Source organism: Mytilus edulis, chromosome 12 (genome assembly GCF_963676685.1).
Source record: "Mytilus edulis chromosome 12, xbMytEdul2.2, whole genome shotgun sequence".
Classification (NCBI taxonomy): domain Eukaryota; kingdom Metazoa; phylum Mollusca; class Bivalvia; order Mytilida; family Mytilidae; genus Mytilus; species Mytilus edulis.
Window position 1 is genome coordinate 58207504 of NC_092355.1, and position 20949 is coordinate 58228452.

General features: G+C 32.5%; 2 protein-coding genes across 2 annotated transcripts in view; one reads left to right on the forward strand and one right to left on the reverse strand.

The window, feature by feature from the left end:
• LOC139499581 (endoribonuclease LACTB2-like) overlaps positions 1-20949 on the forward strand; it is a 273549-nt gene that overhangs the window by 117478 nt on the left and 135122 nt on the right. The gene's annotated exons all lie outside the window — the stretch shown is intronic.
• On the reverse strand, positions 1923-12516 carry LOC139497345 (uncharacterized). Its single transcript, XM_071285556.1, has 3 exons — positions 12167-12516; positions 3937-4055; positions 1923-2648 (listed from the first exon to the last, which is right to left on the reverse strand). Exons 1-3 carry the CDS (start codon positions 12495-12497, stop codon positions 2349-2351), a joined length of 750 nt encoding a protein of 249 aa, XP_071141657.1. The 5' UTR covers positions 12498-12516; the 3' UTR covers positions 1923-2348.

The window sequence follows — 20949 nt, forward strand, 5'->3', positions numbered from 1 at the left end:
CGCCCCTCTGTCACGGTTGATAGATCCTAACCTATAAAACAAATTTACCCAATGTTTGAATTTTTGAGATATATGGCATAAACTGCATTAGACCACTATGTTCTATTTTTAGTCATAGCAGCAATGCTCATTAATTGGTCAAAACCTCGGATACAATTTATCAACAAAATACCTTATACATTTAAAGTTTAGAAGTATAAGGCCTGTAGTTTTAGAGGAGAAGATTTTTAAATGTTAGCAAAGATGATGAACAAATTGTTTAAAACTGTCTGTAAAGGGCAATAACTCATACTTCTAAACGGTTTGATTGGCTTTTTCGGTCAAATTAAGTTTTGTAGATATTACTTTCCTAAACATTTTTGCTGTTTACTGTTTATATTTTTTTCATAATAATAGTCAAGCTAGTAACTAAACACAGACAAATTTCCTTAAAAAATACAAACTAAGTGGCAGCAACCAACCAATTGCGTCGGAAAATTTCAGGGCTGATAGATCTATACATATTGGACATATTTACGATCATTTACCTAATGTCAGATTTGCAGTGAAAGTTTTATTTGATGAGATATCGAGTATAAGCCAAAAACTTCATTTGACCAAAGTATTGTATGTTTAGCCATTACGGCCACATTTGATGATGGACCAAAATTTTTTGACTGGGATTTATAAACGAGAAGATTCTTAAAATAGTTGACGCAAAATCACAACAGACGACGAAGACGATGACAGAAGACGGACGACGACGGAAGCCAAGTGATGGCATAAGCTCACATTGGGCCTTTGTGCTCCAATGAGCTAAATAGAGACTCTGAGGTGAAAGATACTAAACTAAAAAGTGGAAAATAAACTGACAACAGAAGAACAGTTAATAAACATAACACTGAACACAAAGCAGATTCGACAGAGCAACACGGTTTCCATCAAGATGCCCCGGAAGGGTATGTTGATCATGCTGCATATCTGGCACCCATCGTGTTGGTTAACAAACTGTTACGTCACGTTAAAAAAGTTAGAATATGAATTTTAAAATGTAGGGGTGCTATGTTGAATATAAATATCACGGATAACGGTCATTTTCTGATATCTGAAATATGTAAATAAACAATTAAAATTAATAAAAAAGAATAAGTATTTTTGCTCGTAACAAAGCAGGCCCGAGTCTGATTTTAGGTTTCAATGCTTTTCTTACTGTTATTTTTTTTAATTTGATTCTGACGACCTTGATAAGACTTATGCATATGAGCATATGGGTTATTCTACTATAAGCCATGTATTAATCAATTTTGTCTGAGCAGATGTGTTTTTATACGCAACATGTCAAACAAAGAGTAATGGGTAAAATACATTTGTTAATTGTTGTGGTTTTTGTAGTAACATAAAAACAGGAATACAAGAGCAACTTAAATATTTTGACTGTGACTGTGAGATGGCGATCAGATTTTTAAACGCGGAATGTTATGCATGAACCGACTTTGTGTCATGATCGGCTGCCCTTCGTTATCTGTTGTTTATCTTTTGAAATTGTTATAATCAAACTAAACTCTGTGCAAAAATTGTGTTTTTACAACAAACAGTTTTTGAGTAATTAATTTTTTCAAGTTTCTTATTAATCAAGTCAGTCTTTTTTGCCAAAATTTTGTGGAAATGGGTGAGAAGTACAAGAAATGACTATACCAGGACGATGAACATCCCATATCACTTTTTTATTTTCAAATTTCTTACATATGTATTTCATTTATCATTTATAACAAAAAAGTTGAAATAATATGCATTTAATTATTAAAACAGAGAAAAAAATACAAATTCATAAAACTGACAGCATGTTAATTTGACACGAAAAAAACATCAACATATGATAACACTTTCTTAAATTAACACCTATACTTTTTCAAGTTAAAATTATTCAGATTGGTCCACTTCATCTTTATTGAAAGTATGAAAAAAACTTTAATTGTGAAACTGTGATACTTTTTACGATAATAGCCAAAAAATGATAAGAAATGGGAAAATCATCAAAATTGGGTACTTTCAAAGGGTCGTATCAAAATAAGAAGTGCACCACCATAATGTTTCCTAATTATCTTTTTACAGTCATATAAACCCAAAAATCAGTTTAAGAAAAAAAAATTTCTAGAAATTTTTGGCTCCTCAGTGGAGTACATCCTTTACATACATTTATGCTCTGACCTAACTCATTTTCCTAAATACCATGTAGTATGCCCGATTGCAATTTAAACATCAATTAAAAAACATACATTAACGTACTCAGATTTAAAAGTTTATTGCAGAAACAGATGTGTCAAGCTAAATATTAGCAAAAAATAAAATAAAAACAAAATTGAAAACGTTCAAGTACAAATTGTCATGTTAAAAGCTCCAGTTGTACTTCCAACTGTATACTGACCATACATTGTACACACGTCAGCTGTTACTTGACCAGTGTAAGATACATTAGCAGAAGTATACGCTTTCACAAAATTGATATCCTTAGACAATGGATTCAAAGATCCGTCAATAGTGAAAGTGCCAACACTATCGGATCCTCCTCCAGTTATGGAATTTCGGTCAAACTGTATAGACATCGACCAGGAGTATTGAACACCATAATGTACGTAGTATCCAGGCCATACCCCATCTCTGCCATATGACTGCAAAACAGATAATAATGGTCCAGTGAATTGGTCAAATATATAAACGTATCACATTTACATAGATCTATTCATAAAATATAGAGGCTTTGATGTAGGTTTATATAACCATATTTGGTCCCATCGATAAATTTGATATGTGCCTTTTTGTGCTTCTTTGTCTAATATTTGTTTGTTTTTATTGTGATTTAGATTATAACACAATGATGACTGCTGTACCCCTAATTTTGACTTTTTGTCTGTTTATTTTGTTCACGCATCGTTGTCAATATAATGGAATTTGATGCGGCTGTCATACAAGTGAGAGGTTTAGCGCTATAAAACCAGGTTTAATCCACCATTTTTTACTTAAGAAAATGCCTGTACCAAGTCAGGAATATGACAGTTGTTATCCATTCGTTTGATCTGTTTTAGCTTTTGATTTTGCCATTTGAATAGGGACTTTCCGTTTTGATTTTTCCTCGGAGTTCAGTATTGTTTTTGATTTTTACTTTTTATGATATTTAAAAAGCTATTTTTTTTAGTACTTTTGATCACTTTTTGAATGCTTATAGTATAATTAACACTTTTTAACAACTCACAATGAAAATAACGTTTGCAATAAATAGGTTTTCATTAAAAAGTGTGTAATAAAAGAATCAAATCGGTAAATGGCAAATGGACCATTGATTTGTGAATCTTCTTTTATGTTTTAAACAACGTTTGTATTCTATTCATGCTTTGCAGACCCTGGAGTAAAGATGACGACATCTCTAAAACATTCATTAAAGATTTTGGATGTACTTTTAACCAGTTCTGATCATTCATGATGTATGTCGTTGTGATTTTTGAAATATTATGTACGTAACCTCAGGTTTAGTTGAAATCCTCGAATTTGGCTACTTCATCGGATAGAATGTTTGAGTTTGCTTAACATGATAAGAGAATCATTGCACTGCATAGTTATTTTATCTCATGCTATTTTTCAGGTTCCCGTTACTTATATTTTCCTATTTCAATCGATGTCACGTAGATCAATCCATAGTTCAAATTTAAAAACTAATTCAGCCATTAGCAAATTAGCAAGGTTTCTGAAATTGACAAACAACTGATTCCTTTTCCTGTTTTGCCTTTATCTAACTTTATCGTTATGGTGGTTATCCGCAATTTGTGAACACGTTTTGAATTGTCAAAAATATTTGCCTCAAGCTTCATTGTCGCTTCCGGTGCAATAAATATGAACAATTATTATTGTTTCGATTATATTATTAAGTCTGCAATAATATTGACACACATCTATAGTTAATACCTTGTCAAAGCAACATACAGCATTTGAACTATAACTGCAGCCGCCAGTGCTATGGGCTCCATCACAACTATCAAGCTTGTCACAGGTTCCTCCACCCAATGAACATTCCGATATGAATCCTGAAATATGACAGATAGGAAAAAAAAAATGAAACAATAAAAATCAGTTTGTTAGACAAGAACAATCAGGGGGAGTGAAAGTCAGTAGTTAACCAAAAAGTACACAGAAAGTATAGATTGAGTATCTCAAGTTAAGGCGAAGGTAAGCCGACGACCCAGGGTAATTTAAATAAGTCCATTCCACTGCCGAGTTACTTTGTTTGTATTTACGGTGCCCTGAAAAGTGAAACAATAATAGAAATAATATCTGTTGATAAGTCTTGTATCAATACATCGCGTGTTTATATAAATATATGGTATGCGTAAATGAAACAACAACCAGAGACAAATATCACGAAGACATCTAAAGTGTAGCTTAAAGTTTTCCACAATATTCTTAGTTCTTATGAATACTAATAGTTGAAATAAAAATATTATAGATTTAGATCTTCCTTTATCAGCAATCTTCTACTGTTGCCTATTAATTATAAATCAACTATAATATTCATTTAAGAAGAGGGGCGACATTAAATCTTTAGAAATCAGTCTCATCCTTTATGCACTCATTGCACGTTATTTAATCATTTACAATAAATTCAACCAGGCTGCATTCAAACTTGCTTTTCTTTTTCGGACTTCGCACGAATAACATTTTGTTGTTATTCATGTTATTAACAAAAGATTGTTGTATAAATGGTGTCATAAAAGAGAGGCGAATCAAATAATCTTTATATCAAAAGCCCATCAAAGATACCAGGCTTTTGGTTTTGTATGCCAAACGCGAGTTATGTTTACAAAAGACTCATCAGTGAAGCTCGAATAAAAAAATGAAAAGGCCTTATATATACAGAGTTGCTGAGCATTGAGAACCAACAATTTCAAAAGGTTTTGCCAAAAACAGCCAAGGTGATATATTCTTGGTATAAAACATTTCATATACTCATCTTCTATAAGACAACAACCATTATAGTGCTTTAAGTTTTCCTTTCGATGATAATTAAATTCGGATTATCAGTATCACTGTACTTTTCATTTAAAATATTTAAATTGTATCTAGTTCAATTAAAGTGACCTTTTGGTATCAGAGTAACGTCAAAACTTCACGCCGGATGAATATTGTTGGACAAAACACATTAGATTTTTCTTGTTTGTATCCTTTTCAAATAATCTGTATACAAGTACATTCAAATTCAGATATGACGTACGAAAAACGAGGTACCTTACTATGGACAAGAATATTCATACGCTGCGTGGAAACACTAGATTTCTTTGATATCTGAAGCAGATAAACCAACGCAAAATGGCCAAACTCAAGTTCAAATCAGTTTAAAAAGGTTGTTATTTCTATAATACTAAAATAAATATGGGGACTTTGACTTTGTATAGGATAGTTCAACCATGCGTAAGTGTTAATTTGACTTTGTATAGGTTAGGTCAACCACTCATTAGTGTGAATTTGACTCTGTATAGGTTAGTTCAACCACGTTTAAGTGAGAATTTGACTTTGTATAGGTTAGGTCAACCACGTATAAGTGAGAATTTGACTGTGTATAGTTTAGGTCAACCACGTATAAGTGAGAATTTGATTTGTATAGGTTAGGTCAACCACGTATTAGTGAGAATTTGACATTTTATAGGTTAGGTCAACCACGTATAAGTGAGAATTTGACTTTATATAGGTTAGGTCAACCACGTATTAGTGAGAATTTGACTTTGTATAGGTTAGGTCAACCACGTATTAGTGAGAATTTGACTTTGTATAGGTTAGTTAAACCACGTTTAAGTGAGAATTTGACTTTGTATAGGTTAGGTCAACCACGTATTAGTGAGAATTGGACTGTGTATAGGTTAGGTCAACCACGTATTAGTGAGAATTTGACTTTGTATAGGTTAGGTCAACCACGTATTAGTGTGAATTTGACTGTATATAGGTTAGGTCAACCACGTATTAGTGAGAATTTGACTTTGTATAAGTTAGGTCAACCACGCAGTAGTGTGACTTTGACTTTGTATAGGTTAGTTAAACCACGTTTTAGTGAGAATTTGACTGTGTATAGGTTAGGTCAACCACGAATTAGTGTGAATTTGACATTTTATAGGTTAGTTCAACAACGCATTAGTGAGATTTGATAACAGTAATACAATTCAATACCACAACAGAGATACATAATGGACAAGCACATTCATACATCTCATGAACTTCATATTAATGACAATACCGAAAGTACAATGTATGCTTCATATCTTGACCATTACCCCGATAAAGACACATATGGACAACTTCAAACTAGAATCTATCACAAACGTGATGATTTCATATTTCCAACTGTCAAATTCCCATTTCTCAGCAGTAACATAAGCAAAAATTCATCGTATGTAGTTTGCATATATCAGTTAATACGTTACAAGCTTGTATGCTCAGACTATATGGACTTTGTTACCAATAGACCTTTTCAATATCTCTCGACACCGACTAATGACACCTACAGTTTACAGGTAAAATGGATGGGTCGTCTCAAAGACAAAAACAATCATGATTATCATTACGTAACATATTGGATTGGCGGTTTTATATTGTTTTGACTATATAGTTTAAGAATGAATATCAACCAAATAAATAAATAAATATATGTATGGTGGCCGGATGCGGCCATTTATTTCGCCTTTTCGCGTTTTCGTGACTTCTCCTTTCATTTAGCAAACGCGAAATTGGGAATTCGAGAAATCGAGAAGGCAAATTCGAGAAATTGAGAAATCTGGAAATCGGGAAATCGAGAAATAGGGAAATTGAGAAATTTGGAAATAGATAAGATCGGGAAATCGAGAAATCGAAAAATCAAGAAAGCAAACACGCCGAAACACGAAAGAGAAAACACGAAAACGCGAAATGAATTCTCGATTTTGCGTTTTTGCTTTCTCTATTTCTCTATTTCCCAATTTCTTGATTTCTCGATTTCGCTTTCTCGATTTCTGGATTTCCCCGGAAACACGAACAGGGGAAAGGTCCGCATCCGTCCACCATACATATGTCTCTGTCATATAATATTCTTATTTCGTATGTATTTGCACGACATTTCATGTTGAATTGATTTAACAATTATTCGAATCATTCAGAATCCTAACCAATTTTCTCTTCACTTTTGTGATTATGTGAGTCTTTCGCCAAATATTTGCCGCATGCCAATAACGATTTAATTTGTTGGTGTAAAAGCTTTTGATTTTTTTCCAAAATGAAAAAGATTACTGGACCGTCCGTCCGTCTCACACTTGTGAACACGACCAACTTTGTGTTTTCCACCAATCTTCATCTTAGTTGATGTACATATATATTCAATTTTTACATAGTTACATATTGATTTTTTAGGTCAAAGGAAAATATCACGATTTTTTTTTTGGATTTTTTTTTTATCAACGACGGTCTTCTCCGCTTCAAGATATCTTGTTCGAGGTAAAGTTTTTCCTTGATGAATTTTGAAAACATATATAATATAATTAACCCCTCGTTTCAATGTTACAACATTTAAGCAGTGATTGGTGAATACAGAATTCAAGTGGAACACCAAATTGGTGAATTGAAATGATACAAAGTATTGAGTACATTATGGAGGCATCCAAGGCCAAAACTAACAGACATGTGCCGCTCTTGTCAACCGACATAATCATTGTTTAATTAAATATCAACTATATACAATAAACATCATTTGTTCTTTTCGTTTTCCAAATTCAACCAGGACAGCTAGAAGCTAAACGTCTAAAAGATGAAATATGACTTAAAGTCTATCATTTTCTTTATAATAAATTTAAAAAAAAAACCCATGTCATTTGGACTCTGTAGGAAAGTTTTATCATTGTCAATGATTGAAAGCAATAAAATCAATAATGATCTCAAATTGTTTTTGATTTTTGAGACGACCCTTCACATTTTACCTGTCGTAGTCGTTCTCAACTGTAGGTGTCGAGAGATGTTGAAAAGGTCTATTGGTAACATCCTTATACGAAAACTGCTCCAACATAGTTATGAGGAAGAACGACTGAAATTGACCATCCATAATCATAACTGTCACTGTCTATATTTGGTTGATCAAGATGACATGTCGCGTTCTCAACTTAGAAGGACATGCTTGTCTAAGATATTTAGAAATCGGTTAAGTGTTGTGATGTGTAATTTTTACCGATTTTGTCCTTTTCACGATTGTGTAATTTTGACTGAGTGTGAATAGCGGGTGATCATGCACATGAGAAGACGCTCACCCTGTCGACCCCCTAGGTATCGCTCCTTTTTGAGTGAATACGATTCCCTCAGTGTTTGTTTGTTAATTTGAGTTTTCTCTTCTCCATCAATTAACGAGATTTAAACATTGATAAACTAAATTAGCCTTCATTTATATGACAGAACAAATTGTAAACGCATTTGATCATTTATTAAACTAATTTGAATTCTTGCGTATATTTAACCATGTACGCAATATCCAATTTGTAACTATTAGTTAGAACATTTTTACTATAAAATATAGTTTGTATAATTAGACAAATCAATACCATAACAAAGATACACGATAGTATTATTATTGTACGTAGGAAATATATGAAATATTCATAGACGTTTAATATATTCTGAAAAATACCATCACATATTGGAAATTGAATCATAATTTAATGCTAGTCAGGTAAAATATGACACATCTTTCAATGATATGATCTTCAAGTGTTAGAATAGAATAAGAGAATTTTGTAAATGTAACCACATACTAGATAATCCATAAATATACTTTTGCAAATCTCTAACATCGGTGGCTTAACTTCATAGATGATTTAAAACACCGACGTCATGACGGTGCAGGAGGGTGATATTTGATTCAATCTTCACATTAAATTTCTGCAACACAAAAATCCATTTTATTCGGATGAGGAGACTAGGAAAATTTTCCCGACAGCAGCTATACGTTTATACTTTCATGACATGGCCAATTATACACATATTTGTAGTCGTGCTTGAACAATTAGCTGTTTCAGAATCTAAAGGACTGTGAGTAATGTTATTGTGTGTACCCAAAAATGAAAACAACGTCATGTTATTGGTTGATTTTTCAGTGTTTAGAACGTTTTTAACCAATCATGACGTTTTGGTGTACACTTTTTAAATATAACCCAGAATTCATTAGATTCTGAAACGGCCAATTGTTCACGTATTCGATTCTCGCATAACTTACACCCCATCCGAAATTCTTAATTTGCAACTTTTAGGTGCAACATCTTAACTTCAAAGAAAAAAAGAAAAGAAATTTGTTTGATTTGACAGATACCATGACAGAGATACACAATAGTATTATAATCCTACGATTATAACCTAAATATTGTGTATAAATATGTTCAATGTTTATGGACTTATAGTACTTTCTGATAATATTAACACCTTTTGTATATGCATTTAATTAAAAGATTGCATGTGCATTGAGGTCATGTTAAAATATTTATTTACAGGAAATTTCTTTAGGTGATTTGTTCTTCGAATGTTAGAAAAGAATAAGAAAAATAAAGTAACAACTAACTCCATAGAGCTCGTATAAGTTAACTATTGTCATTCCATTCTCTGATTTGGGCGGTTAAACTTCAGATCTGATTTCACACACCAATGTCATGAACAGTGCAGGAGGACGACAATTGATTTAATATCCACATTATATACGTGAACACAAAAACTATAAGAAACATTTTATTCGGTTCAGATAGCTAGGAATAGCTTTACTGATGATTTAGCCAAATAAGAAACGACGATAGTTTATACATGCTCACAACTTGTAAATCCGTTTTGAATTCGTTCATGTTTAAGTAAATTGGTCACTTCCTTAGAAATATCATACACAGATACTACATTTCATGACCATGAAACATACATGTATGAATAAAAATGTTTTGGGTAAACAACAATGAGTCGGTTACCAACGATGAAAATAACCAAAAGAAATCTAGAGGAAAGATAAGTCTTCAACAATATACTGTTGTCTTAAAATATGTCAAAGTCTTGAACGAGTCTATCATGTCTATGAACGTTCAGAATAAAATTTCGAAAACATACCATCATAAAAAAGCCAAAACATCTTATAACTAATATTTAACAAATTCAATGCCTATACACTCATATGGTCTGACCATAAATAATAGGACAAATGTTAAAGTTACTTTTACTGTCAATTGCATAGATAAGACCATTTAACATGTCATAATTTACGAGATTATTAAAACCCAATTTTTAGTCACGTAATCATCTTTTAATTAACTGATTAAAGTTAAACAACTTTTGTCAAATTAATTAACAATTTTTTATTACGAAACATAATATCTGAGACATATGGGTCAACATCTGCAATTAATTCTACATAGGCGGTAATGGTAACGTTTTCCTCAATTGCGCAGTCAATATCGTTTACTTTAATATGTGTGGTGGCTCATATCGAAGCTGATACATTTATACATGTCTGATTATATTTTCGGGGTGGCAAGTGAGATTACTTTTTTCGCAAATTGCTGAACCCCGGCAGATGGTGAAAAATGTCACTCTCCTCATGAAATAATCCCAAAATTTTGATCATAAAATTCAATAAAAAATTTGTCCTTTCTAATAATTTATTGAAGGTCAAATCCACATATTTCTTTTCTCGTTACATCAGTTTCTCTAAAACAGTTCTTATTGTTCATTCATGTCTATTTTTAAAATCACAGCATCCACAATTGTATGGCAAATTAATATTTGTTTTTAATTACGTCATCTGAGTTCCTCATCTCAAGGTTTATTAGGGATCTTGACGCATATAATATAATTTGTATATATATGTTTATATATACAAATCGTCTAAACATCAACCCAACAATGTTAGATCTGTAAATTTGCTTTCGCAAATTTTTTGTTCTTCCCTCGCCGGGATTCGAACCCATGCTACTGAGATATTGTGACACCAAATTGCCTGCACTGTAACCGGCGCGCTATACCACACGACCACCTGGGCTTCATAAAAATGAAGCTTTTGGTGGCCGGGTGTTACCTTTCCACGTCAGTTTTAATCTAGTGTCGTACTACAGTACATGATATATAACATGTATAAGGCATGAAGATGTTATTTTTACAGATCAGCTAAATTATCTATAGTAAAGGATCCTGCAAATTAATGTAAGATACAGTCACAGAAAGGATTATATTTATAAGTACGTCTGAACCAGTGAAAACTCTTCAACAGATTTTCCCATCGGATCACCAGCAGTTATGGTGATACATGGCTGTGTACATTCTGTATATACACTCGTCTAAACATCAACCCAACAATGTTAGATCTGTAAATTTGCTTTCACACTTCAATTTTTTAGTTCTTCCCTCGCTGGGATTCGAAACCATGCTAATGAGATATCGTGACACCAAATAGCCTGAACTGTAACCGGCGCGTTAGACCACACGACCACCTAGGCTTCATAAAAATGAAGCTTTCGGTCGCACAATAATACAGCACAAACAACATTTTTCAAAAGACCAAACAAGTGAAAAAGTATATTTAAACTAAACGCATTTCACTAACAGGTCGAACAACTGATGTTCTTAAACCCTGTTGAACATGTTGAATGCCATTGGCGGTTACCAAATAAACGGATCACCAGATGTAACAAACTGGATCTTATTATTAATTTATTATCAAACAGAAAACAATAAACTTGCGGAAAAGATGGTATGCCGCAATCATGAGTTGCAAACATTTGTACACTATATCCGGATTTCGTCAATGAATGTCTGTTCAGTGATATTAATAATCGAAACGGTATTTGGAAAGCCAAATGATTGCGGTATATTAACTTTGCCGCAAGTTGAGGGCCAAATATTGGAGTAAAAAATCCTTAATATTTATATTTTTAATATATAAAAGGTACTGTTTTGTCAACAAATAATTTTCATATGACCTTAACAATGATAATTCATGTCAACACACAAATGCAGACTACTGGGCTGGTGATACGCACGGGAAGGAAATTATCCATCAGTAGTGGCATCAACACAATTGTTGTGAATACACTCAGAATAGGTACTAGGGTTAAACTTCTGAAAACACAAAAATGCGAAGTTACTAGTACATAAATTTATGTGGACTTACGTTCTTGTGAAAGGTAAAATTTCCACCCTTTCGCTGACGATGACATCACAGTATGGGTGAACGAATCTGAGTGTAAAATACACATTCCTGTCAGATGGTTGTAAAAGTATGATAAACAACGCGTATTTGATACACATTTTATACCGCATTCCCCTACAAATCTAACAAGATAGGCTCCAATGGCGTTCTCTACTTCATACTTGTCGTCATATTCAGGTTTATGGTGCGCTGAGATAAATCTTAATCTTGATTCACTTAGTACAGCAACGGACATAATGTGCATACATATAACTATGATAGATATCATAATTCTTGTTAGTACGCAAAGCATTCAAATATGATTGCCTTCAATAGTGTGCTTTGAATGCTGATGTGGTGACTATGCGCTGACGTTATACGATGCGTAGTATGTGTTAATTGGTCTGTTTTACCTTGGGAATATTTGAAGCTATGTTTTAACAAAAGAAAAAGCAATATTGAACATAAACCGAAGTGATCGATGTTGTGACGTATTCAAATGAATAGTGGTAATTCGAGTTATAGATAGAATTACAGATATTGAATTGGAAGATTAAATGTTGTTCTTATGATAATATCAGAGCATTTTGGCAGAGCACATGAAAATAAATATGATAAATGATGAAACAACTAAGCTTGATTACTTATTCACGGATGACAAATTTCAAAAACTTTCAGGGGACTGAAATTGATAAACACTTTTTTTCTGTCTTAAAAAGGACTCTTATACGGAGACCCTTAAGTGCCAAAGATGAATTGATGAATATGTGTGCGCACACCTTTAAATCTTGTGCGCACAATTTTTTAAACTTGAGCGCATAGCTTTTTTAAACTTGTGCGCACAACATTTTTAAATTGTGCACATAACTCTGAAACTTAAGCGTGCGACTTTTTTCATGGTTCATAGAACTGTCAGTCATACAGTTTATGTCTATAAAATTGCTTTCATTTACAGTTCATATTAACATCAAAAGATAATGGACCAGATTTTCACGTATTTCATGTATGGAATAAATTATAAGGATATACTGCATTTTCTGGCATTGAAGCACGGGATAATTATTTCGATGAGAACATTAGTGAGAAGACTCTATGTACACACACTTTTTGACGAAAAGAATATTCGAATATTCTTGACGTTGCATTATTTATCGATAATCAATTACACAAGGCCACTACAAGGCTATCGAATAATGCATCTCAAAAGCGTGCAGAATGGATTTGTTGTGCAGAAAGAAATTGTTTTCTCTGGCAAGCAATGTTTAATAAGGTAATGATCTAATATAATTTAATAACAATATTGAAACTGACATTTGCATGCAACAAATTTTTCAACGCATCATTACAATGTATCAGACAGTAATCAAATACCAAAAACGTTTCTTTACTCATTTGTTCATATGCATAATAATTTGCGTAATTTCTTTTCAGAAACATTTTGAGAAAAAATTTCTTCACCAGGGTTTCAATTTTCGTACAACAATGGAATGCATGAGACTTGGACGATTGAAGTTTGTGTTGGTAACATTATCGCCTTACGGTTCACATATTTTGATCGAGAACAAGGCCATGATTTCGTAACGGTAATTATTAATAAACAGAAATTTGAACTAATTGATACGATACTTTTAACGTAATATTAATGTTAACCTCAATGTACATTAGTTGTAGCTTCTTCTCTTTTGTTGTTGTATTCATCTCACAAGTTTTACTATCATCCTCACAAATTCAGTGACAGATACTAAGAAAAGGTATATAGAATTGTGTAAAAGGTATATAGAATTGTGTAAAAGGTATATAGAATTGTGTAAAAGGTATATAGAATTGTGTAAAAGGTATATAGAATTGTGTAAAAGAGGAGCACAAGATAACAAACGGACACTCAAACTCACAATTCGAAAATAAACTGATAACGCCATGATAAGAAAACACAAAAAACCGACAAACAAACAGACAATTAACAGCACATAAACCAGAACAAAAATAATGACCAAAACGACCCTACCAAAAAATTTGAGCATTTAAGGTTCACCGAAAGAATGAGAAGATCCTGATCAACAGATGGCAGCCGTCGTGTTACTCATGTTACTAAAAACCTGGTAATAAGTCAAACGCGGTTAGTCCAAGTCGGGGAAAAGTCAAAATATATATTAACAAATATTGCATAAATATAACATAGAAAATCCCATCCGAGGGTTATAGTTCTAGACGGCATAGGGTTCTGTGTTTGTTTGAACATTGGTTAAACTACTGTGTCATATTTTACATCCTTGTTATGTGATCCTTGTTCGATCGTCATATCCTATCTCTTTGTATCCTCTGTTTGCATTGCTTGTGTTATGTTTGTTTCCTGAAAACATAACAATTTACAGGAAGAAGAAAAAAAAACCATAATAAAAGCAACGCAAACGATAGCAAATAACTTAGCAAGCGAAACGGCGTGTTATAGAACATGAAAAAAATCCAAATATTTCAATCAAATATCAAGTAACAAGACTTCATCGGAACATATATTCTAGAAAGACAATTACTGCAGAAATTGGACAGCATGATATTTATTTCAAACCAGAGTCAATTGAAATGAAACAATTGAAAATGATGGTTATACATTTTGGTGATGGTAATAGCATATATGTCGAAGTCGCAAAATAGAAAAAAAATCATAACAATATGATTAAAAGTCAGGCATATCAATTTTGTTTTTTTTCAAATCAATATTATATTTTACTTTCGAAAAGAAAACTAATGTTGAAAAAAGAACAGAAATAACATTATATTACAAAAGTTTTGGTATGTTTTATAAACACATGTTTAAATGTTTGTAGGTTTACGATGGTGTCATAAAAGACAAACTTTTGGTTAGATAAACTAAAGCTTATGTACCATTAGAAGTCCGTTCGACCAGCAATTGCATCGTTATCATTATGACAGCTGATGGCTCAAACACTGGAGTCGGATTCAGTGCTGACGTGTACGAGGTTGTTTTATAGACACAGTGCAAATTGATAGCAACACTTGATAGATTATATAAGTCCGACGCGCTTTTCATGATATACCTTGATAAGGAACTTTCTGTTTTGAAATTTTGAATTTCATCGAAGTTCGATATTTTTGTGATATTACTTTTCATTGGGACCGCTCAAAGTCAAATATTTGAAATCGTACAATGCATAAGTACCGAAACAGTTGAAAAAGAGCTATATGACAAACACAACCCAACATTAATAACAAAATTCGTTTATTTTTAGTTTTGCATGACAGTTAAAACATAAGTTGTTTCATAAAATAAAAATTTATACATTAAAAATTAATAACAAAAATGTAATTAATCATATCAGTACCAATCACTGACGACTGAACTGATGATACACTCGGGGACTGATAGTGCACCAGCATCGTTATCAACCCAGTGTTGTTAAAGAATAAAAGAAAACTTTATTAATTTTATGCATCCGAATCGCTTTTTGTGAATTACCATTATCAGGAACGCTTAATGCAGAACATTTGAAAGCTGAAGTATGTAAATGTAGATATAAATAAATGTTAATTAGTCGGCGAATCTGTATTTAAATATTTCACCCACATTTTGACATTTGTTCAAAGGGAATGTTCTTAAAAATCTGGCCAAAAATATTCCTCATTTCCTTGCCAACTCGAATATAAAAAATACAAACTTTTTCCCAGTTCTTTGAAGACGTGCATTTGACTATTGGTTATTTGGTCTTCAAAGATATACAGTTTAACAGATTGCAACAATACAAGATATTAATCGCATACACATCCTGCAGAACTATTAGATAGTGCATACCCTTCATAATGATGTTCCACGTAATCCTTTCGGAAAATTATGCAGACGCAATCGCTAAATGATTGAACATTGATATATGTTGACATATCCTGTAAAGCTTATAAATTATCAACACGTTTTTTTATGTTTAATGAATTAAAAAACAATAAAATTTAAGTACAGTTGAGGGAAATATTTTATGATTGTACTACTATGCTTTAGTGGAGTAAAATATTTCAAAGGGCCAATCAACAAAGTCGAAAACAAATTCACAATCGTAAAACACTAAAAACGACCTTAAGACAAACAACAGTTTACAAAACACAGCATAGAAATCAAAGACCGAGCACAACGAAAGAAAACAAAATCAAGATCTTAGGTACACAAGATTCTGCATCACGTGTTGCACGTGCAAGAACAAGCCAAGTGATCAGCCTTATTCTGTATATTATGTTCAATAAAATATGACTGTTGGATCATATATCGTCATCTTTGTTAATTGATAACTTTAGGGATAGTTTTAAAAAAGTTAATTAATAAACTGCATGTTTCTGTCATAAGACTTTTTCTTTCTCTATTAATATTTAAAGTTTTCATTCTTGATGGTTATATTTACCCATTTAAGTAAAACTATTTGTCAAATTAAATTTCAAAACACTTAAGGGGTACAGAACACCTAAGGAAGATAACTCTAAAAAATCAGCTCACCGTTTTAATCACATGCTATTAGTCAGGAGAAATCAAATTTTTCAACGATAAAAAATAGTATTTGTCAAAATGCGGTATAGCCAACCAAATCATTCCAGTAAAATGAGCCCTCAAAATTTCTAAATTTTTTCATATTTTTGTAAACAGGTCAAAGTAAATACTTTGTCAAAACTTCTAGAAAATTAAACGAGCCAAATCTATTTTAGCCGAAGTGTTGGGTACTCTCTTTTAAGCCTTAACATTTGAGTAATTTTAGAATATCTTCAAATCATGGTACATTTCTGGATTTGCGTTGTAAATATGAAAATGATAGTTGTGAATCGTGGAAACAAATAGCCTCAAAGTACTGTCTGTGTAAGAGTCAGCTTCAAACATACATTAAAGATCTCATATGACGAATTAAAGGATGCACTGCTGAACAAAGGGGATGATCATGTAACAGACGAAGACTTTAAAGACTTTTGATGTTGATATTGATGGAAATGGAAATGTTAACTATGAAGAATCTGTCAATTTGATGAATCCACAGTGATATATGTTACAAAGAAAATGGGAATTTAGAACTTGCTTTGCAATCTACTTTTATAAATGTGCAACTCTAAATCAGAACGAAAGACGATATTGACAAAGATTTTTTTCCGTTATTGCATAAATAGACTCTTGATATTTGTTGTAATATTTACTTTAATTTAATTCTTGAATGAATATAAATGTGAAGTTTTAAAACAAAATATGGGTCTATATACTTTTACATTAATTAAGAACAAAATATAGCTACTTCCAGTTTACAAAAGGTCACTTCCGATTGGCTTTTTTTCTAGATTACATTTCTTGCAACCAAATGCAAAAAGCCTAATGGCTTTATCATGTATACATATGAGGTAAAAGCAAAGGTCAAAACGTAGAACGTTAAATTTACCTATGACCTTGAGCTCAATTTCAAGGTCATCAGCCAAGAATCTCAAATCAAAAGACTCTATGCCCTACCTTATACTGTTACTGAATTATATTACCATACAACTAATACTAGATAAGAAAGGGGGAAACTCACCTCATACAACAACGTTCCCTTCCAACTAAGATTTACGTGTTACAATGTTGCAACTAACAATAGTGTGATAATAGTTTGTCGATAGCTTATAAGATTTCTGAAAATAAGAGATAACGAGCCAAAATCAAAATTTTGAAAATGACCTTAAGCTTTGAGATTGACCTCATTTTAATTTTTTGTTACCAAGGACCTCAAATAAAAAGACCCTAGGCCTCTATCACTAATGGTTTTCCAGTTACAAATACATTTCAAATTTCAAAGACGAAAGGAAAAATAACTCTCAAATGGAATCTATACTTCTTCGATCGAAATAAAACAGAACATCCTGAGGATATAACGAGCAATTTGGAAAAATAAAATGGTTGTTTTTTTTACGGTTGCGAAGCCTTAGAGATAACAAAAAAAAAAAAAACAGTGTTCGGGGAGATAACTCTTATATGGGAAAGTATTCGGTTAAGTTGGTTTCAAAACATATAAACTGTTTGATATCATATTCCAAATCGACATCTTGCGAAACCAAAAAACAGGCGGAAGAAAAAAAAAATAATAATCAGAAGAAAACCAATAGGTCTTTCCACGGAAAAGTGGAAATACTTTATAATTGACTGTGTGGTTCAAAGTATGACGGGATACATAAATACAGAGTCACGTCAAATGTATATCACAAAACACAGACTTAACAGTAAAAATAATATTAATAAATAAAGTAATTTTGTCGTTCAAGTATACATAAGCACAGAGTCACATCAAATGGATATCTCAAAAAACAGACTTAATAGTGAAAGTAATATTAATAAAGACAAAAAAAAAGAAAAAAAAAAGAATACCATAACACGCTATTAAGATGATAAACAACGTCAATACGCAAAATCTATACTTCAAGAACATCGTGTATTATTTGTGACGTTGATACGGAATATTTATCAACAAGTTCTTGATACCTTCCGATGAACATTTTTAGAAAAAAGGATGAGACGTTCCTTGACATACCCCTGTTGCATCAACTTTCTGCTCAGACACTGGTGACGTTGTACAAAGTCTGAGTAGGAGCTGCAAGCTCTTGAATACCGTTTAAATTGGGAAATGTATATGCAGGTGAAGTTGGTATATTGCTACTAAGGTGGGGGAAATTGATAATTTCAAAATTAAAATCGTCTCGTTTGTCATCGATTCTGGTACTGAGATGACTGTATATGTCAAATTCGAGGTATAAGACTAAAAATGAGGCAGAGGAAGTCATGTCTGTTGCCTCTTTAATTTCTAGTTCTGGTGGATATATTAATGGAACTCAATCAGAAAAGTTCGGATTGTTAATGGAAAGAACGTCATCAATATATCTGAAAGTGAAATTAAACTACTCCGATTCATATGAAAACAAGAAGAGGTCAGCAAGGAGAGGCGCGCAGTTCGTTCCCATAGGAATGCCGACAATCTGTTGCAAAAGTCTACCTCCAAACTCAATAAATATGTTGTCGATAAGAAACTCCAGCATACTGACCACTTGTTCTTTTGTGTAGCATGTTTTACCTTTTTGTTTGTCACTTTTAACCAAATATGCCTTATGAAATCCCAAAGTTATAAATTTATAGCGTATGCTACCATTTTTATGTCGAAAGGCATTGTGGATTATTTCTTTTAGGCGATTTTTCACATGGGGAATGGTGGTATACAGGGTTGAAAAATCAAAAGTTTTGATAGAACTAATTTCAGAATTAGACTGAGATTTAAAATTGTCTAGAAGTTCTTTAGAAGTTTTAAGAATCCACATATGGTTAATACCACTACGCGAGTAAACAGTTTCACAGTATTTCTGAAGACCCTCTTTCACTGCGGATAAAATGTTAGTCAATCTAATGGACAATTCTTTAGTGGAACATGAAGATGAGCCAGCAATATATACCATTGTTTGTACGGAATTTTATGAAGCTTTGGTATCCAATAAAAACAAGGTAAGTCCTCCGATTTGGTGTTCAAAAGTGTCAAATGCGCTTAAGATTGTCAATGTTTCATAAAAAAAAAGGTCAAGGTCAGATGAACTATGCCATACAGATCTCTACAAATATCCCGTACACCAAATAAATGTGTTCCGATCCTTACATTGCATTAGAAACTGACAAATGTAAAAGTTATGCTTGGTCACTTAATTCGAAAAATAAGGTCAAAAGTATATGAACCTTGACCGACAACCAGGCATAGACATCTTACTATCATTTAATAAATCAAACACAATTGACGTAATCATGGTCATATAAGAAACATGCAGACAGACATGTACACCATACACGAAACACCTTGTCGCTATAGCATACAGGTATATATTCAAAAGGCCAAACAACATAAAACAGACATTGCCGAATGGTACATGATAATGAGTTCAATGTTAGTTGAAACCTTGCACAAGTCGAAAATATACACCTTACAATCATAACAACAGACAGTTATCCTAAAGCTTAACGAATCCTCGATACGGACTTGACCACTAAAATGAATCTTCATTCATGAAATGAGGCAAATTCAGGGTCAGGTGAATCCTGTCTGACGAACATTCAGTTTATAGGATCCAATATACAAAATATGGGTATCCTATAACTCATGATAAGTGAGTACTTCACATGACAATAAAAAACTTCATCCTACAATCATCCAACTATTTTACAAACAACATGTTCACAAATGCCCAAATAATAATTTTAATGTATTTGCGCGTCTGGCTTACTAAATTATAATCCTAGTACCTTTGATAACTATTTACACCACTGGGTCGATGCCATTGCTGGTGGACGTTTCGTTCCCGAGGATATCACCAGACCAGTATTCAACACTTCGGTGTTGACATGAATATCAATAATGTGGTCATTTGATACAAATTTCTTGTTTACAAAACTTTGAAATTTTCGAAAAACTAAGAATGACCATAGTCGTATTTGGTACAACTTTTTGGAATTTTGGATCCTCCATGCTCTTCAACATTTTACTTGTTTGGCTTAAACCTATTGATGATGTTGACCTATCAAGCCTTTCTCAATACCAATAACAAATATCAGTTATCATGCCTGTACCAAGTCAGGAATATGACAGTTCTTGTCCATTCGTTTTTGATGCGTTTTGTTATTTGATTTTGCCATGTGATTATGGACTTTCCGAATTGATTTTTCTCTGAGTTCAGTATTTTTGTGATTTTACTTTTTATCATATAAAAAAGAATAATGTAAACGTCTA

What these genes read in the sequence shown, in the direction of transcription:
- LOC139497345 (XM_071285556.1), bottom strand. Translation starts at nt 12,497, where the DNA reads ATGCTTTGCGTACTAACAAGAATTATGATATCTATCATAGTTATATGT. An exon ending in ATTTTACCTTTCACAAGAAC is followed by an intron (nt 4,056 to 12,166) that starts GTAAGTCCACAT and finishes GTCATATTTCAG; the next exon opens with GATTCATATCGGAATGTTCA. An exon ending in CTGTATGTTGCTTTGACAAG is followed by an intron (nt 2,649 to 3,936) that starts GTATTAACTATA and finishes TCTGTTTTGCAG; the next exon opens with TCATATGGCAGAGATGGGGT.